The sequence below is a fragment of the Chanodichthys erythropterus genome, chromosome 12, assembly GCF_024489055.1.
Source record: "Chanodichthys erythropterus isolate Z2021 chromosome 12, ASM2448905v1, whole genome shotgun sequence".
Taxonomy (NCBI): Eukaryota; Metazoa; Chordata; class Actinopteri; order Cypriniformes; family Xenocyprididae; genus Chanodichthys; species Chanodichthys erythropterus.
This window is the reverse complement of record NC_090232.1, coordinates 39,013,892-39,035,249: the sequence shown is the minus strand read 5'-3', so window position 1 is coordinate 39,035,249 and position 21,358 is coordinate 39,013,892. Positions and strand designations below refer to the sequence as shown.

The following is a 21,358-nucleotide window of genomic DNA, read 5'->3' as shown; positions in this document are numbered from 1 at the left end:
ATAGTGTGCATTTGGCATTAGACAAATAAGTAGGCACAAGACTGAACAAAAAGCAAACAGCTGTTGACAGGCTGAATGTTGAGCAACAGAGACAGTGAATGTGTCACTATCAAGGTACACAACACTCGGACAAAATGTTAGAAAACATCTGTTTACCACAAAGAAATGTTACCTATGGCATCAAATCCTATGTGCAAAAATAACAGGAACATAAACATATTTATTATATGAAATATGGCTATATAATTATACAATTACATAGAAAAATATGATAATATATTGAATATAAAATATATAGCTATATAGATTTTTAAGAAAAATATTATAATTACTTCAGCAAGATGTACTTGTTTTGGATTCCATAATATATCTAACTTTTCTATTCTGTTCTGTTCTGAACATGTGAATTATGTAAATACATGCCATAACCGAACTGTTTACTCACCTATCTCAACTCTGTGTGGTGCCACCCGGGCTATGGCAGGTGACCCCGGCTCTGCCCTGCCCTTGTTCTCCTGTAGGGCGGCGCTAGATCCAGAGTTCATTGCCAAACCAGTGACCACTGTGGGTGCCACTCCAGCCTCTGGGGCATATGGGATAGGTAAACTGATTTCACTTTTAGAAATGTGGCGCTCAGGGGTGGTGGCCTCTCCGTCAGTTTGAATGTCCTTCTCGCTTACAGCCTTCTTGTTGAGGAGGTTGCTGATCTCCATTATGTTTCCGATGATCTCCACGGGGCCAGTCAGAGTCTTCTTCCTTGGGGAAAGGTCATCTTTCAGTTTCTTCAGGTATGAGGCTGGGGCCCAGCCCTCCTTACCCTGATACCTGCAACACATTAGTAGCAGTATTACACATCTTTCAAAAACTGTTTGCATTTTACACATGCAAATTAAATGATTCATTTTATAACTCCATGCATTAACCATTCTCCTACTGACCACTAGAGGTCAGCATAATGTTTTAAGTAAGATGAGGTCCTAGCACTTTATGAACGCATATCATTCCTGATGCAAAACTGCTGTAATTCTATGTATCCTTAATATGCAGAAGAATATATAAGTAAGCCACTATATAATATATATATATATATATATATATATATATATATGTGTGTGTGTGTGTGTGTGTGTATATGTATATATATATATATATATATATATATATATATATATATATATATATATATATATATATATATATAGTGGCTTACTTATATATTCGTCTGCAAGAAGTTAATGATGTTAATATTTATAATATCTTAATATCTTCATGCCTTTAGCAGATTAGAGCTGGGCGGTAATATAGTTTATATTTCGCAACAATATAAGCAATTGAGATATAATATAGGTCGTGAGCGTACTGTATGATAAAGTTAGATATACTTTCATATCTAACTTTATTTATAGAGCTGTGGGGTATATATATTTACATATTTGTTTATATATTTGCTGTACATGAGTGTAATGTGTATGCAGGGAAAATAGGATGCACAATCCAACTTTTAATATATATAATCAAGAGGCTGAGATTTGCTATATAGAGTATTACATATCAATTAATACAGTAATAACATAGTAAACTCTAGTAGTGCAGATGTTTCTGAAGACCTTTAATGTATTCAGCAATATTGTATTGCAATGAAGAAATGAAATATCATTAGAAAATACTCCCAAATAATAAAACAGCAAATATTTCCATAATATACCACCTTAAAGTCTGAGGACTAGATTGATTACCTGATGTACCACCATCCCTCCAGGTTCTTCTGGATGACCTCCACGGTTACTCCTTTCTCGAACCCAATCTCATCCTTTCCCTGACTGGAATACGGCTGGACAGTGACATATTTCTCCTCTAAAAAAAGGCAGATAAGGGGAAGAAAATGAGAAAGGATTTCTTTGTTATTTGTTGTCCTGTACTTGGGCCTTTGCCTTTTCTGCGGTGTGAAAAGAGGGTTGACAAATGGATTCAACTGCTAACTTATAAACTTACAAATTTTAGGACTTTCTGTGGGAAAACAGAAGCAAAACCACAAAGTCTGCAGTACGACCGATCCAAAACTCACCCTTCACCACAGGCACAATAACACAATCATCTCTCAATCCATCAATAATAACATTAACAAAACTCCAGGAGACAATGGGCCTGCTGTAACCAGAGCAATACAACCCTAAGACACAATAATTATGGTGAGCCTCTTCACTCCAGCTCTAGTCTTATTCCATATGAAATACCTAGTAGGGTCAATCATATACAAACATGTCCAGGCCATTCCGAGTCTAAAGAAAAAAATTATATATATATATATATATATATATATTGTAAGCCTTTTAGGACCATTAAGAGTTTCTGCACTGTGACATAATGACAAGTTCCCCAAAATAGAATAGAACATTCATCAGCATATATTAAAGATAGGACAACACATAAATAACTAAATAATATATTATTTTCCACATTACAGTAAAGAGAATGAGACTGGTTTGCATAAGAATCGGGGAAGAATATGTGCTTAATAAAAAAAATAATAATCGTACAATGCAAAACTAAAATATGGAAAGGCCCCAAAACTAGCAAGCAAGATAGAAGACTTATTTTTTTCTTTTTATCTTGTGCTAAAATATGTCCTGGATATGTTCATGACAGGTTTTGTGAGATTCACCCAGTAAGACAAATCACTGATCACAGCCAGTTTTATTCCCACCATTTTGCATCAAAAACTCCTGAAATCTTATAAAGCATTTATCTTCCCTAAAAACACACATAAAACATAATTCACTAGTGTTTACATATTACACAACTATGTTTAACATCTACATATCAAACTCTGATGTCGATCCCTTTGTGTCGGAGCTTACACTCTGCTCAGAGCAATGCTATAAATTTCAATTTAGTGAAACAGAAATAGAGCTGATAAAAGACATATTAATAGTGGGGGAAGTGCTGAAAAAGAAAAACAACAAAAAGAGAGATGAATATTCTATATATAGTTTTTCTAAGCAGTGAATAACACAGTCTGCCAGCAACAGATGACATGAGGTCAGGGCAGTTAGTCACTGTCTTTCGCAAAGTCTTTATCAACACTTAAAGCTTTCCCGGGAGCAGACAAGCTGGGAAATCTTTTAAGTGAACATATGACAGAGAAGAAACTACCCTGTGCTGATCTCATTCTGAACTTCTGACCTTAAACCAACACTAAACTTTTTACAAAATGTAAAAGAACTGATTGCAGGCATTCTGCTAAACATCTCCTTTTGAGTTCCACAGATGAAAGTCATAGTGTGGACAGATGACAACCAACAGGAGTGAGATACGTGAGGGCAAAAATGAAAGAGCTAAAACACACACACAAAAAGAAATGCCTCAAAAACACATTTTCCAGCAGTAAGCAGTATTTTCATGGAGGACTGTTCTGGATGGTGGAAAAAGTCAGGTCGATCCAGAACACATTACTTGAGTTTTGCATGCACTTGTGGAGCCGTGTGCCAACAGAGGCATTTTCTCCCTCAGCCTCCGTGACCTAAAAACCACTGCGATACGAAATGAGAGCGAGATTGTGGGTACACAGATCATTCTAGCTGTCATATTGACCTTCCTGAAAATTGCTTGCTTTAACATTTCATATAAGCTAACCAAAAGTCGTACTGGCTCCGGCAGGCGCTGTCTGAACCTGAGCTGATTTCTGATTTCTGCAGTTCCTGACACGCTTGAAGGAATACTTTATCCAAAAATGAAAAAAGTTCATTTACTCATCCTTATGTTATTCCAAACCCTTTACAACTTTGATTTTTTCATAGAACAGAAAAGGAGAAGCTGATTAAAGGTGAATGGTGACCATGTGTTGTCAAGCTCAAACAATGAGAAAAAAAATGGACCATGCAAGGTTTGTGCTATATTCCAGGTGTACAGAAGACATATGACACTTTGTTTGAGAAAAATGACTTAAAGGTGCCCAAGAATGCTTTTTCACAAGATGTAATATAAGTCTAAAGCGTCCCCTGAATGTGTCTGTGAAGTTTCAGCTCAAAATACCCCATAGATTTTTTTTAATTAATTTTTTTAATTGCCTATTTTGGGACATCATTAACTATACACTGATTTTGGTAGCGCGCCGCCCCTTTAATTCGCCTGCTCCCTGCCACACGAGCTCTCGACTATATTACAGTGCATTTACAAAGTTCACACAGCTAATATAACCCTCAAATGGATCTTTACAAGATGTTCGTCATGCATGCTTCGAATTATGTGAGTTAAGTATTTATTTTGATGTTTACATTTGATTCTGAATGAATTTGAGGCTGTGCTCCATGGCTAACAGCTAATGCTACACTGTTGGAGAGATTTATAAAGAATTAAGTTGTTTATGAATTATACAGACTGCAAGTGTTTAAAAATGAAAATAGCGACGGCTCTTGTCTCTGTGAATACAGTAAGAAACAATGGTAACTTTAACCACATTTAACAGTACATTAGCAACATGCTAATGAAACATTCAGAAAGACAATTTACAAATATCACTAAAAATATCATGATATCATGGATCATGTCAGTTATTATCGCTCCATCTGCCATTTTTCACTGTTGTTGTTCTTGCTTGCTTACCTTGTCTGTGCACAGATCCAGACGTTAATACTTGCTGCCCTTGTGTAATGCCTTGAACATGGGCTGGCATATGCAAATATTAGGGAGGGGGGGGCGTACATATTAATGATCCCGACAGTTACGTAACAGTTTGTGTTATGTTGAGATCTGCGTGTTTTCCGGAAGTCTTTTAAACAAATTAGATTTACATAAGAAGGAGGAAGCAATGGGGTTTGAAACTCAATGTATGTCATTTCCATGTACTGAACTCTTGTTATTTAACTATGCCGAGGAAAATTCAAATTTAGATTCTAGGGCACCTTTAAGTTTATTTACTTAAAACATATTCAACATCAAGACACTTGTGCTGCCAAACATCTCCTTTTGTGGTATGAAAAGAAGAACAGTACTTAAATAAATAGTGGTTTGGGGCATGAGGGTGAGTAAACGTTCATCAATATCATCAATAAATGATGATACATTCTCAAATGTTCTCATCATGAATCAAATGTACTTTGTAAGAACTTGGTTGTAAATGAAGATCCAAGGGCTCTTAGTCCTGAATTTCAGTATGAGTTTTGAAACCATTATGTTGCAAAAGACATTCTTTGTATTTCTAGTGTATTTCAAGCAACCACTCTGAAGCCATCACTACCTCTGACCTGTTTTGAAGGTTGCAACTTGTGTTTATGGAGAAACGTTCCCTCTGAAACTCCTGGCTGTTCTTTGTCTCTGGATCAACCGTGGTGCTCTCTGACTCATTAGTATGTATACAGTAAAAAAAATAACAGGATTAAATGCAGTCACACACAGCAAGCCAATGACCTACTTCCATACTTTCCACTGCGAGTTTCCAACGACTTCTCCAATGATGCAGAGCAAAGTAAGGGAAAAATAATGAGGGGAAAGGCAGCTACAGAGTTACTGTAACAGTGTCACATTCAATCTAAAACCAGAAATTTTATCCCAATCTGCATGAGCCACTTTCAGAAGAAAAGAGAAAAACAATCCTTGTAAAAAATTTGACCATGGTAACCATAGTTTTGCCTAAAATACCACGGTTATTAGTGGTGGTTGCTGGAGGACATGAAGATTTGAGAGATTTGTTAACTTAACTCATTCCATAAACATAAGACCCAGTATTTCATATCTTAGGAGTCTTAGTAGACATTTGCACGGTCCCAGTCAGGGTGATGCAGCATGGAAAAACCACTTATGCTCCCACCAATTCCAGATCCAGCATGGATGGACAGCTACAGTCCTGTAGAGTTTAGCTCCAACCCTAATCAAACACCTGAACAAGCCAATCAATGTCCTCAGGATTACTAGAAAGCTACAGGCAGGTGAGTTTTCATCAGGGTTGGAGCTACACTCTGCAGGACCTGAAGCTGCCCATCCCTGCTCTACTTAAAGTCATGTGCACGGTGTTCATGACATGCTAACACACTCTAAGAGTACACAAACGGAAAACTGGGGGAATAACAACCATGGAGGTCTATTCCTTATGACTCAACATGAAACGGCAGATCTCCAAGGAGACTCATTACCATACAAACATACATTTCCACCAAAGGTCTAGACATTAGTCCTTATTTGATGAAGTTTAGATTTAAACACTGGGATTTTGAAAGGTCAAACCTCATGTGTGATTCAGCTCATCCTCTTTAGATTTTAGCCAATTTTGTTAATAATGTAGCCAAACTGCAGGATGCCAAATCTGACCGCTGAATTCCAGAATGATGTTTCTTCTTCTGTGGAACACCAAAAATATGTTTTTGAAGTATGTTTTAGTCCATAGTAGTAAATGGGGGAACAAAACAACATCGGCCCCCCCATTGGCTTTCATTGTTTGCCCAAAAAAAAAAAACCCACAAAGACATTTCTTATAGTAGTTCCATAGAAGAAAGACTATCATTCGGGTTTGGAACGACATGAGGATGAGCAGAGACACCATTTTTTTTTGTTTAATTTTGGGGTGAACTATCCCCTTTAAACCATGGTCCAATCCTGCCACTGTCCTGCAGAGTTTTGCTCCAACCCTACTGAAAAACACCTGAACCAGCTAATCAAGGTCTACAGACCCACTAGAAACTTCCAGACAAGTGTGTTGGAGCTGGTTGGATCTCAACTCTGCAGGACGTTGGTCCTCCATGAGTATGATTGGACACACCTACTGTGTTAACCTGTGAGAGTTACTTGGTTAGTAGGCTCTAAGAGAAAAGTAGAAAAATGTAGCTGGCTGTCCAGCAGTTATTGGTCCACCAGCTAGACCAGAACCAAATCATGTACCACCATAAACCAGTCTGAGCTCTTATGATCAAGACTCTGGACTCTAATGCCATTCATGACATTTCAGGCACATACTGAAGATATCAGACTATTTCAGAATTATTATATACTTCTAAACCAATCTTTATCCCGAGAAACATCATTTTCTTCATCTGCAAACAAACTTAATTATCTCATTTTGATACACATATACACAAATAGAGACATAAAGCAAGCAAAGTATAATAAAGATTTTATGATGGAGCGCAGATGAAACAGACCACCCAGCATGCTTTGGGAGCCAGATCCAGAAGTTGTTAGAGTTTAGGTTTCTAAAGAGTGTGTTTGTGTGTATATTTAAGCTAATCAATGTGGAAACCTGCACAAACACACAAACGCACCATGCAGATTGGTCACACACGTGACTGATTGCATGTGATCAGTCTATGCAGGCATGCGTGATTGCATGTGTGTTCACCTCGGCTCTGTTGGCGGTTGACTATTCCCCCTAGTGTCCATCTCCGGTCGAGCCTCTTCAGATGAGCCTTACGTCTCTTAGTAACTGACAAGGGTGAATGAGGACAGCAGAAAAGAAAACAGAGACATGACAAACTCAACGTAAACAACTCAGGAGGAACACTGGTATTAGTGTAATAAAGACACATTATTACATGAAAGAAAAGAGCTTTGTGATTGGTTAGGAGGTTTCTTGGCTTGAATGATGATGGCAAGCAATGAAGTATTTGGATTAATACAAGTGTTATTGGATTTTAGTGGGGCACTTAAAGTGCTTACACTTTTTATAGTGTTAGAGAGTGGAAAATTCATGTATTTAACAGAGGTTTTACACTCATCATCTCCATACATTCCAAAGGAAAAAAAGTGTTGAACTAAAGAAACGTTAGATGGCTAGTTCAAATAAAGTTCAGTCTGAAAAAAGTAGCAACATCCATAAATGAAGCCGTTGTCTCCATATGGAAAGGTAAATTACCCCTCGGAGATCAATAAATTGTGTTCACGTGAAGGGATGTATCGATCTATTCAACACAAAGATAGTAGTGAAAGCTTTATCTCCAGCCTGACCACTCCTAATCTTACACTTTGAGGCTTTTAGTGGCATACATTTCAAAATGCAGCTAAAAATGTGGTTCGCTAAGACAGAAAACTGAACCCAGGAAATGCTGATGGCAGCAGATGTTCGGGGTTTGGGAAGACGGTACACAAGGATTAGAAAGGGACAAGTTTATAATGAGACTACATGGGGTTTTTTTTATGTTTGTTTCATTACAGTGAGAAAACAGATGGGTGTTTCTTCAACTGTGGGCAATTTACATTCCAGGAGATGACAGGAAATGAAAATCTTATTTTATTTTGCAAATACATCTTATTGTGAATGATTCATCCATGTATTTTTTTGACCTTATAATCTTTAATCAAAGTGTTGATCTTTTGAGACAGAAAATGACAAACTTCTCTCTGGTAATGTATGCCAGATTTCTTAAAACCCAGTCCCTCCTCGAACGACTGCAAGCTCGTATTCATTTTAATGGAACGTCCACATCCCAAAATCCTTTCAACATCCGACGAAAAAAAAAAAAAAAAAAAAATTGTCACTTTTCAAATGTGTATTTTATTTTCCCAGTGTGTCTTTCAAACTTAAAATATATAAAATCCACCATAAAAAAGTGAATTATTTTATGTCATTACAATCAAGCTAAATATCACTTCTAAACAGCCCATTTTTATTGTGCGTCACTTCCAATCAAGCCATAATTTGGTTGAACTATATATGCAAAAAGTCAGAAAATATTATTTCATAAAATGCTAGAAATGACAGATATCGGCCATTTTATTCTGAAATGTTTCAACCACATAATGCTTAATAAACACAGTATAAGATGTGGTGGAAATGACACAGCAGTGGGAATCTTCATTACATAAATAAATAAAATTCTATCTAAATGTTTCAAAAAAGTCCACCGGGCCAATAGTGCCCATAGTTGAGGAAACACCCAGATTCAATGTGGTGTGTACAACCAAATGTACTAGTGCAATCTTTTAGAGAAGTCATTTTTTATGATAGCCACACTTTCATGAATTTCCTTTTTTCCTTCATTTCTCCTTCTCCAATCGATGGTCTCTCACGGTCCTTAAGCCCTCACTCTTTTTCTCAAACAAGCAGAAGTTTCTCAAAAAAAATTTGGTGTACAGACTTTATAAAATAGATATGTATGGCCCTGGGTGGTGATTGGTCAATGAATGCAAAACAGATCACCTTTTACACCTTTACACCTTTTCTTGTTTGTGCATGTGAAAGTAGGAAAGAGAGTAATTGGTGTGTCCTACCTTCTCCAGATCTAGATGTTCCCAGGTCCAGATCATCTCTGGTGCCGCTCTGAGAGTCCAAGTACGTGGCAGGAACCCAGCCCTGTTCTTCAGCTGTGCTGACAAACCACCAGCCTACAAAAAAACATCCATAAGACATCATTTTTCACCTAATATATAGTGCAAAATACTGACTGAGCTTATGAATAAATTATCCTGTTTTCACCACCTTACTATATTTAGGGAAATGTGATGCATCTATGCTTTGCAAACAAACACTAATGCACAAACATTTGGATTTCACTAATCTGATGAGATGCAAAGTTTTGGTTTCCACCTTACTCACAAACACACTCTCTCTGGTGTTATTTAGTTTCAGGCGATGTGTTTATGAATTCAGTACACTTCCTGTTTATCATTAGGGATCAATTAGACCTCACACTGTCATAAATATCATTGAGAGCAAACATTATTGTGTTTGTATGCACAGTCAAACATGAGGAGGGTTGGATGTGTCTGACATGGTCCTAAAATGATGACTTGTTTTATGAGCTAATATGTGTGCTTGTGTGTTTTTGGCCAAAATAACCTCATCAATTAAATTTATGTCTTTCAGCTCCTCCTTCATGTGTCTGAAAAGATGCTGAATTTGTTAAATGTAATGTCAGGATTACGATTTGTTTTCAAAATGGGTGTTACATGTCCAAAATAACTCAAAGATAATTCTGAGACCAAGAAAACAGTGATACACCAAGAGAGGCTCATACAACCTTCATGAAAAAGTCATTTGAGTAAATCAAAATGTGCAAAACTACAATTCACTAAGGTTACGGAATTAAAACCATATATTTGGCACACTCGCATGAAAATGCAAAGCTAACATAAAGTGAATGCCAATGAATAAAAATTCAAAACACTTCTCCAGCTGAAACCCAGATCTTTCTGAGTGAGCCTGTTGCCACGGTAACAGAGCATTGCTGGAAAGCTGTTCATAACAGTGTGATGTCATCAGTCAGCAGTAATTTAGCTCTGACATCATAATGACACAGAAGCAAGTCTTTTGACAGGGCGCTAAGTGATCCACAGCAAATGTTCTAAACCAACTCGGGCCAATAAATGATGTCAAAGTACTGTGTGCTTTAGATGACATTTATTCACCCACATCACACATGTGCAAAAACACTCAGACATATGCACTACCATTCAAAAGTTTGAGGTCAGTAGATTGTTTCGCTTAGACTGGATGAGTGACAAAAGTGACAGTAAAGACATTTATGACCATTTATGATTTACCAAAAAAAACAAATATCACCGCACAACTGTTGTCAACATTGATCATAATAATGCTTCTTGAGCATCAATCATCATATTAGAATGATTTCTGAAGGATCATGTGACACTGAAGACTGGAGTAATGATGCTGAAAATTCAGCTTTGCTATTAGTTAAATTTTAAAATATTTTAAAAGAGAAAAAGTTATTTTAAATTGTAAAATCAATATTAATTTTTGATCAAATAAATGCAACCTTGGTGAACATAAGAGATTCAAAAGAGACTGACCCCAAACATGAACAGTAGCATATTTTAACACTTGCGGTTGCATACTAGACCCTTCAAGACCAAGGCTAAACCCCATATTCAGTCCATCATCTTTCTTTTCAAACCCTACTTTGTACAGTGGCTTTGTTACATTTACAGTCATGGAATTCTTGTAAATCCTTTGCGATGGTGAAGATGCCGCACCGACCTGCGGTGGACATAATTATCATCTTCAGTATGTTGGAAATAGACTGTGGTCTTTTCTGAGACCATAAACCAAGATCCATATCCATACCAAAACTTCAGGTTTTGAGACCCAGACCCAGACCATGTTTATGTGGTCTCAAGACCACAAGATAGACTTCAACTCTAGAATTAACATAATACTAAAAACAAAAGTACATCCAAATTTTGTGGGTTGTGGGGGGGGGGATGGGGGGGGTGTATTAGTGGAGTTTTTTTTTTTTTCAGAAAGGATGCATTAAATTGATCAAAACTGACAGTAAAGACATCTATAATGTTAAAAAAGTTTTTTTGATGAAAAAACAGTTGCATTAACATAGCCATTAAGTTTTGTTTTAAGAACTAGTCTGACCAACTGTTTAGACCAATTAGTTAGGCTAATCAGTTCTGTTTCTCAGATTCAAATTAGATAAATCTACCTTTATATGTAACTAACTTATAAAAAAAAAAAAAAAAAAAGTATTAAAGATACTATTAGATATTAACTTGTAAGACTAAAAGCATTTTATGCAACTGGCCAGTGAAAACAAATGCATCACTTTTTCCAATATTAAGCAGTACATCTGTTAACATAAATGTTTCTTGAGCAGTAAATCGGTATATTAGAATGCTTTCTGAAGGATCAGAATGTGAAAATTTGCTATATTTTTACTGTATTTTTAATCAAATAAATAATGCAGCCTTGGTGAGCATAATAGACTTCTTTTAAAACATTTAAAAATCTTACCAACCCCAAACATTTGGATGGTAATGTTCACTTTAAACCCAAAGAAACACTGGCTCTCATACGAAATGCTCTGCAATGCCAGTAGTTGGAAGACATACACTACTGAGAGACGGAAACAAACACAGAGATCAGAAAACTAATGCTACAACTGAGTCAGTGTGCCAACAAAATCACAACAGTGCTTACATACAGAAATCATAAGATTCATTTGAGTCAAATAGACCACACTGACACAGCAAATCTCTCTCACAAACTCTTACACACGAGTAGTATGAAACTGCTAATGAATTTGTAAGGGAGCTTAGAGCAGGTTGTGGCCACCCTGCCTGACTGACCCTCTTTGAATGAGATACTGTCTCCCTGTTTGTGCACACCAGGAACCGTCTACGGCAAGCACAGAGGGTCGATTCAATCAAAATGCAAAATGGCAAGGGTTTTGCACAGTTTAGCCATCACAAAGATGCTTTTCATTAGAAAGGCTGGGTGTTTGTTTATCTATTTGCGTGTATATATAGGTGTGTGTCATCACAGCCTTCAGTACAACATTTGAGGTGCACTTTATCCCACATTAAAAGCTTTACACATTAACAAAATGAATAGTACTTTTAGGATATTTGTAAAATTTCTTAAGTAAAAGAAATGTAATGATGTTTAACAAAAATACAATTTTGCATACACATGAAGACTCTAGTCTTCTCAGTTGCCTAATAAAAGCTGTTTTATTTTACACGGGGTGGGTGGCCTCATGGAGGCAGCCATGTTGAAATCACATGACAAGTCAAATACTACTTACTTCATCTCAGTAATCACCATGTTATTGGACATTTTCAGAATAAATCAATCGCGGCTGACAGCGAATAGCATATTTCTAAAGTTACACTGGTAACCGAAAACCTTTCTGTGATGTTGCATCCGCACCAATAGATGTCCAAGACAAAGTAAACAAAATAAGAGTTACTAAGTGCACCTTTAAAGACATAATTTCACACCTTTCAGAGCATTTCAAATACTGGACCTCCAATGTACAAACCCGATTCCAAAAAAGTTGGGACACTGTACAAATTGTGAATAAAAAAGGAATGCAATAATTTACAAATCTCATAAACTTACATTTTATTCACAATAGAATATAGATAACATATCAAATGTTGAAAGTGAGACATTTTGAAATGTCATGCCAAATATTGGCTCATTTGGATTTCATGAGAGCTACACATTCCAAAAAAGTTTGGACAGGTAGCAATAAGAGGCCGGAAAAGTTAAATGTACATATAAGAAACAGCTGGAGGACCAATTTGCAACTCATTAGGTCAATTGGCAACATGATTGGGTATAAAAAGAGCCTCTCAGAGTGGCAGTGTCTCTCAGAAGTCAAGATAGGCAGAAGATCACTAATTCCCCCAACGCTGCGGCGAAAAATAGTGGAGCAATATCAGAAAGGAGTTTCTCCGAGAAAAATTGCAAAGAGTTTGAAGTTATCATCATCTACAGTGCATATCATAATCCAAAGATTCAGAGAATCTGGAACAATCTCTGTGCGTAAGGGTCAAGGCCGGAAAACCATACTGGATGCCCATGATCTTCGGGCCCTTAGACGGCACTGCATCACATACAGGAATGCTACTGTAATGGAAATCACAACATGGGCTCAGGAATACTTACAGAAAACATTGTCGGTGAACACAATCCATCATGCCATTCGCCGTTGCTGGTTAAAACTCTATAGGTCAAAAAAGAAGCCATATCTAAACATGATCTAGAAGCGCAGGCGTTTACTCTGGGCCAAGGCTCATTTAAAATGGACTGTGGCAAAGTGGAAAACTGTTCTGTGGTCAGACGAATCAAAATTTGAAGTTCTTTTTGGAAAACTGGGACGCCATATCATCCGGACTAAAGCGGACAAGGACAACCCAAGTTGTTATCAGCGCTCAGATCAGAAGCCTGCATCTCTGATGGTATGGGGCTACATGAGTGCGTGTGGCATGGGCAGCTTACGCATCTGGAAAGGCACCATCATTGCCGAAAGGTATATCCAAGGTATATCCTCCCATCCAGACGTCGTCTCTTTCAGGGAAGACCTTGCATTTTCCAACATGACAATGCCAGATCTTTCACCCACAGAAAACATTTGGCACATCATAAAGAGGAAGATGCGACAAAGAAGACATAAGACAGTTGAGCAACTAGAAGCCTGTATTAGACAAGAATGGGACAACATTCCTATTCCTAAACTTGAGCAACTTGTCTCCTCAGTTCCTAGACGTTTGCAGACTGTTATAAAAAGAAGAGGGGATGCCACACAGTGGTAAACATGTCCTTGTCCCAACCTTTTGGAGATGTGTGGATGCCATGAAATTTAAATTCAACTTATTTTTCCCTTAAAATGATACATTTTCTCAGTTTAAACATTTGATATGTCATCCATGTTGTATTCTGAATAAAATATTGAAATTTGAAACTTCCACATCATTGCATTCTGTTTTTATTCACAATTTGTACAGTGTCCCAACTTTTTTGGAATCGGGTTTGTAGCAATAATAAATATGAACAGTCAGAAAATGGTGTTAACTGACTCAGCTCCTCTAATCCGAGTTCAGCTAAAATGGCTTGAAAGCTAAGACTGATACTATGTATAATGCCTGCCAAGTTTCAAAGCTAAACTTTTGCTTGACAGAGCAGAAACAAATTTGTAATGCTGAAACGATGTACTCCTCTGCAGTTCAGGATGTTACAATCCTCTCACACGAAAACAGACAACAGAAGTCTATCTGCTGAGATACAGGTGGGCTTGCTCTTCAAAGCAAAAGATCTAGGCCTTTCTGAGAAAGATGGTGCTTCTGCATAACAGGCTAATAAATCTTAGACTGAGTATCTGCTTCTAAGAAATGTTTCTTCTGAAAGCTGCATGTGTGTGCCCTGAACTTCTGTTCTGATACACACATGGTTGGGGAGTAGGTCATGTAAGCTTGTTTATGTATGTGTGTACACAGTAAGATATGATTAGGTTTTGATGTTTAATACTTTCTCCTATTCTAGTTTCATGTGCAGACACTATCAAAACATTGCTTGTTTGAGCAATGTTAACTTCTGGCTCAACCAGCGGTGTGAGTCTTGGATTACTTGTTTGGTTGAAGAATTGAAGGCCAGTTAATAAGTTTATTCCAAGAATAAAGCTGTGATCTGCAATAAAAAAATTTAGGCACTTTATTTCATATTTTTATCTCATTATTCCCCTGTGAATAATGAGATAAAATCTGAAATAAAGTGCCTAAAAGTTTTTGATTGCAGATCAAAGCTGTATTCCTGGAATAACCAAATAGATTTACGCACCATTCGACTTTGTGGAACCAGTTAATAAGTTTAAAAACAATCACAATTTTTTGCAATTCCCTTTGCTGCCACTAGTAGAAATAGCAAACATCACCATTGCCAAATGAATGAAAAAAGAAACAAAAGAATGGAAGGAGGAAAGAACAGACAAACAATGAATGAGTGGATGAAAGAAAGAATGCACAAGAAAAGGAATGGATGAGAGAACAACAAATGAAAAAAGCATGAAAGAACAAACAAAAAAAGTATGAATGAATGAGCAGACGAAAAACAGGCAAAAACCCCAAACAAATGGAAAAAATAATGAGCTAAAGATTAAAAAAGATGATGAAATAATACATGAATGGACTAGAGAACTGACGAATGAACAGACAAACTAAAAATAGACAAAATGAACAGACAAAAGAAAGAACAAAGAAACACAAACGCAGAAATAAAGAAAGATTCCTTTGTTTAACTTTAAGATTGAACGTCTTTCAATAAAGACAGCAGCATATAATATTTAATAACAGTTATTTTAGGCACTAAAATGCTCACACTACCACTAACATCCCCAACATTAAGATTAAAGATCAATCAATATGGGTTTCATTCATTTTGGCCCCCCAATATTGAATATTTGGTCATATTCTGCTGAATGACACTTTTAGATTTGAGCTCATGTGATACTATTTGGATGCTCAGCACTGATGATCCAAAAATATAGTTGAATTAAACTGAAATGAAAAAGAGGAAAGAAAAGGCAAGAACCGAGAATGGCTGAACAAAACAGACAATGAGGAAAGAGAGAGAGAGAGAGAGCAGATGTTTGGCCTAAACTTCAAAGCTGAAATTTTCACCACACATTCCCCTCCATCCAAACCAGCCAGAAGAAGAAAAAAACATCAAGACAGGCAAAAATAAAAGTGCCTTTCACTTTCTTATTTTGGGGCAGAAGTAGCAAACAGAAATAAAAACATGAAAACAAATTATATCATAGATTATGAAATTCTGAGAACGTGAAGTGAATGTTGTTCTATACACTGTAAACCCTAATACTCAAAATAATTAATTGGTTTGAGTAGAGCCAACTCAAATTAAACGAATTAGTTCAATCAAATCAACTTTTATGAGTATTTAGAACTTTCTTTTTCTTTAGGGTTCACAAAACTGACACATTTTAAGTCATCTGAATTGTTTCATTGTTTTGAGTTTTATGAACTTGTTTCTTTTAACTTAAACAAACTTAAATTTAGCTGAAACTGTGCTGGGATTTTTTTTTTTTTTTTAATTTTATGTAACTGATTACCTCAAATTTTTTGAGTTCTGCCAACTTATTTGGGTTTACAGTGTACAGATGAGTTACAGTGGAGTGAGAGAAAACGAGAGAGAGAGAGAGAGAGAGAGAGAGCAGAAGGCTTAAAATAGGTCCAGAAGTGAAGAAAAAAATTGAACATGTTGCTTTTATTAAGTTCACACTTTGGCCACTCAATAATTCTTGACAGAACTAAAGTAAAAAAAAAAAAAAAAAATCAAAAAATCACTTGTTCACTTTTAACTATAAGCCAGCAATCCCTATCTTTTAAAAAACAAACAATTATTCTCTACAAAATGATTTAATTTACAACTACTATCTATCAACATACCTGCTTTCAATAAAATGTCATATGTGATTATTAATAATCTAACAGAGCTCAGACTGAAATCACTGAAAGGATATTCCAGCTGACGTTCTCCAAACTCCAGGCCAGTGGAAAGTCTGGCCTACATTCGGTCACACTCAAGTTCTTTCCTGAAAAGCTGGAGTATCAGGTTTTGGGCTTCGGACCAAAATGGGTTTTGTGTAATCTGACAAAGCTGAGGCGGTGGAGGGGGCTCTCTTTGGTCTGAACTTCAAAGGCTGATGATGCCGGTCGCTCATGCACATTGATCTAAGATCACTGTTGTGGTTTTTCTTTCAAAAGCTCCAGTGGTTGAGATTTGTTCAGGAACAGCTGGTCTTAGATCAGCACAAACATGTTTTTTCTTTCCTGCACTTGTTTTCCTGGACCGGATCATAGAAAATTGAGTGATGTCTTCAAGAAAACATTCTACCAATCAGAAACGTAAATCAGTGAGAAAACAATGGAGATCTTCAGAAACAAACAATTTGTATCAAAAACACACGTGCCTAACTAATTATAACTGAAAGAGAAGCAGAAAAATTTGAATATGAGTGAAAACAGGTTTGGAATGATGAGTAACTGATGTGAGAATTTTGTAAACAACAACAACAACAAAACATTAATTAAAGTTACACTCTTAGAAAAAAGTTAAATGGGGTTCTATATAGAATGGCAAGAATCTTTATGCCAAAAAGGTTCTATATAAGGAAAAATATCTTAAATGATTGCATAATACTTTCATGTTTAACAGGTTATTTCCATTTTTTCTAGTGACAAAGTATGTTTTTGTATAAAGTCTGGTGAAGGAACAGCTGGTCTTAGATCAGCACAAACATGTTTTTTCTTCCCTGCACTTGTTTTCCTGGACCTGTTCATAGAAAAGTGAGTGATGTCTTCAAGGAAACGTGCTACCAATCAGAAACATAAATCAGCGAGAAAACAATGTTGTTTTGGACCTCTTTGACTTTCATTATATGAACAAAAACAGTTCTTCAGAACATCTTCTTTTGTGTTCTACAGAGATCATACAGGTTTGAGGGAGTGATGACAATTTTGATTATTAGTTGACCTATCCCTTTAAAGATGAAAGACTGGATACTGATTGATTTTTACAGCTATACTATTACAGAAAGAAATAAATGTATTGTGTGTATAAATGTATCAGTCAATTTTCGTAATGGTTAAAGCCATGACAGTTATTTCAGCTTTGTGGTCTTCTTACTATCAAGACTATATCTCAATGACCTTAATCGATTAAACGATAGAGACCTATGAGAGGTGTTGCACCAGGCTTATAAAGATCTTTTCAGAGCTCCATGCAAATAAATGTTTGAACTCTTTGGTCCAGGTTCAGCGTGGCTCTCCATGGACCGGATCTCCAGCAGGAGCAAAGCCAAGACAAACCAGCCTACCCGAGACCGTGAGCAGCTCTCTATTGATTCTGCTTCAGTAAGCAGGGGTTACCGGCTGAATGAATGGACCCAGGGGAGAGAGAGGCGAGAGGATGGGAGGGAACCTCACAATATTGATGGCACAGAGCAATTTTTATAGTAGAGCATTGTTTAGGAAGCACAGTAGACCTGTGAAAAAACCAAAAGCGCTAAAAGATTTAAATATCCTCAGATACTCAGTGGAATAAAGAATGTTTCTTTATGATAATCACTAATAAAATACTAAAATTAGGAATTTAAAAAAGTGTGGGGTCTGTAAAATATTTTCATGTTTTTGAAAGAAGGTTAAGTTTCTTTTTTTTGTTCGTCAAAATATAGTTCACTAAAAAATGAAAATTATGTCATTTCAAACCCACATGACCACAGAAAAAAAGAATTTTGAAGAATACCCTGTCTCTGTTTTATAGTATAAAAGCAGATGACAATTTACAGTTGCTTAAAAAAGAACAATAGTGTAAAAATTGAAAATATGACTTGTGGGTTTTATTCCAATTCTTCTAAAACCATACAATAGCTTTGTGTGGAAAACACACCAAAATGTAGGCAATTATTTGCTGACAACATATTTAAATGTCAAAGATGTGGTGTGCCAGGTTTAACATCAGCAAACAGCAAATGCCATTGACTTCCAACTTTCTCCATAAATAACCTTCAAATTTATTTAGAGGCTTTGCTAAAAGAAAAAAAAGAATGTAGAAGAGCAAAATATAATGACAAAAACAGCACGTCGACCTATAAACTCTTGATTGCTTTGACTGCGTTATCTATATTACAGACATTCAACAAAAACTTCTGAATGCTTTCTGCTGGTATTGGTTTGGGATGCGTGACACTGAAACTACTCTGTAAGAATCGAGGGCCCTGCAAGATCCATTAGCCTATAATGAAACTAAGGACAAGGGGGATTTTTCCATCGTTCCCTCTCCATGACCTAGAGGGAAGCCAGAGTAGCCCGACTTCTGCCAATCGCTTCTTATAAACGCAATTTCAGCCACATTAAAAAGTTGGTTTGAATGATATCCAATGTTAATAAATATACTGCCTCTGACAGATACACTAGGCTAGTCATTTAATACTGTAGTACAAAATGTGGAAGTCTGCTGAAGAGATCGGATTTTGGAGGATGGGCTTCTAGTGTTGTGATATCAAGCTGCTGCAGCTCATCTTCTGTTTCAATAAATGCTTTGAACATTTGAGGAATTCTTGAGTCAGTGAAGGACAGACAGTTCACTCCAGGGGTAGGTCTAGACTGATTTAAAGGAACAGTTCACTGAAAAATAACAATTCCGCCGTCATTTGTTCACCTTCGTAACAGCTCAAACATGTATGACCTTCTTTCTTCGGGGTGAGCCATTTCTTTAAATGATTCTGTCACTGAGTTTAGATTCTATTATCTTCTCCCATTCAGACATTTTCTGCTGTTGTTTTTCAAGTTTATTAATCTCTGCATGGTTCATCTCTTCCCAGGCCAAGTGAAGTTGTCACGCTTTGCCTGCACTGTAAAACAGCTGGAGTTTAACTGTGGCTAAGGAAGCCAAGGGTTTCTTACTCGAGGACAACCACATCCTGAGCAATACTCTTACGCCTGGAGTTTCTCTGAATCTTTTGTGATAAAATTACTTGTCCTATTGTGAGAATCAATGAGTACAAGTCATTGTACCTAAAACTCTGTACTCTTGAATAAACCAGTAATCTACAGTAAAAAGAAAGGCATAGAGTTAAGGGCCGTTGACACCAAGAATGATAACTATAATGATAACTACATGGTTTTAAAAAGAGAATAGTGGAATCCTTGAAATCACTTTTGTAATTTTCCTCTAGACATTCTGAAAAGATTATATTTGGGATATTATCATGGCACTCTCTTGCTCTAAAATATATTAAGCTTCCAGAGCGGCTCTAAAAAGTCAAACAATTATTTAAATTTAGTTACATTAACATTATTAAAATACTTAAAGGGATAGTTCACCCAAAAATGAAAATTTGATGTTTATTTGCTTACCCCCAGGGCATCCAAGATGTAGATGACTTTTTTTCTTCAGTCGAACGCAAATTATGATTTTTAACTGCAACCGCTGCCGTCTGTCAGTCAAATAATAGCAGTGATTGGGAACTTGAACAATAAGAGTCGAAAAAACTTCCATAGACAAATCCAAATTAAACCCTGCGGCTCGTGACGGCACATTGATGTCCTAAGACACGAAACGATCGGTTTGTGCGAGAAACCGAACATTATTTATATAATTTTTTACCTCTAATACACCACTATGTCCAACTTCGTTCAGCTTCCGGCTAGTGAGGTCTGATCGCGCTCTGACAACGGCAGTGATGTCTCGCGCTCATTGAAGTATATGGGCGAGACATCACTTCCGTCATCACAACGTGTTTTTTGACCTCACTAACAGGAAGCTGAATGAAGTTGGACATAGTGGTGTATTAGAGGTAAAAATTATATAAATAATGTTCGGTTTCTCGCACAAACCGATCGTTTCGTGTCTTAGGACATTAATGTGTCGTCACGAGCCGCAGGTTTTAATTTTGATTTGTCTAAGCAAGTTTTATTTACTGTTATAGTTGAAGTTCCCATCTACTGCTATTATTTGACTGACAGACGGCAGCGGTTGCAGTTAAAAATCATAATTTGCGTTCGACTGAAGAAAAAAAGTCACCTACATCTTGGATGTACTGGGGGTAAGCAGATAAACATCAAATTTTCATTTTTGGGTGAACTATCCCTTTAAAGTGCTTTTTCAAATATTACCTTTCATGCATTGTGTAATATAGCTGTTTGTCAATGTAAAAGTCTGCAAAGTTTTAAAGGCGACCTATTATGCTCCTTTTACAAGATGTAATATAAGTCTCTGGTGTCCCCAGAATGTGTCTGTGAAGTTTCAGCTCATAAAATACCCCACAGATCATTTGTCGTGTGAGCAAAAACACACCGTTTTTGTGTGTGTTCCTTTAAATGCAAATGAGCAGCTGCTCCCGGCCCACATTCCAGAAGAGGGCGGAGCTTTAACAGCTCACACTTTGTATACTCAACAACAACAAAGCTGGAGAATCTCACACAGCCAAAATGACTATTGTCCGTAACAGTGTTCAGCCTTCATTGTTCATCGGACACTGATGGAGAGACTCAGGAAGATACAACTTTTAGAATGCATCTGGACATTTCTGAATGGTTAGTAAATAAATTTATGTAGTTGCTGTGAAGTTGATTCAACTCATTGACTAGCATGTGCCGTCATGTT

General features: G+C 36.7%; 1 protein-coding gene across 6 annotated transcripts in view; it reads right to left on the bottom strand.

The window, feature by feature from the left end:
• Nucleotides 1-21,358, bottom strand: part of sh3pxd2aa (SH3 and PX domains 2Aa) — a 141,591-nt gene that overhangs the window by 11,106 nt on the left and 109,127 nt on the right. For 2 of the 6 annotated variants that reach the window (XM_067405179.1, XM_067405181.1), the window contains 5 exons: nucleotides 9,196-9,309; nucleotides 7,328-7,411; nucleotides 1,737-1,854; nucleotides 446-825; nucleotides 173-187 (listed from right to left, as the gene is read on the bottom strand). In XM_067405179.1, the coding sequence (XP_067261280.1) occupies nucleotides 173-187; nucleotides 446-825; nucleotides 1,737-1,854; nucleotides 7,328-7,411; nucleotides 9,196-9,309 (711 nt within the window). The remainder of the gene's footprint in view (nucleotides 1-172; nucleotides 188-445; nucleotides 826-1,736; nucleotides 1,855-7,327; nucleotides 7,412-9,195; nucleotides 9,310-21,358) is intronic. The other 4 variants (XM_067405180.1, XM_067405182.1, XM_067405183.1 and 1 more) reach the window with 3 other exon arrangements.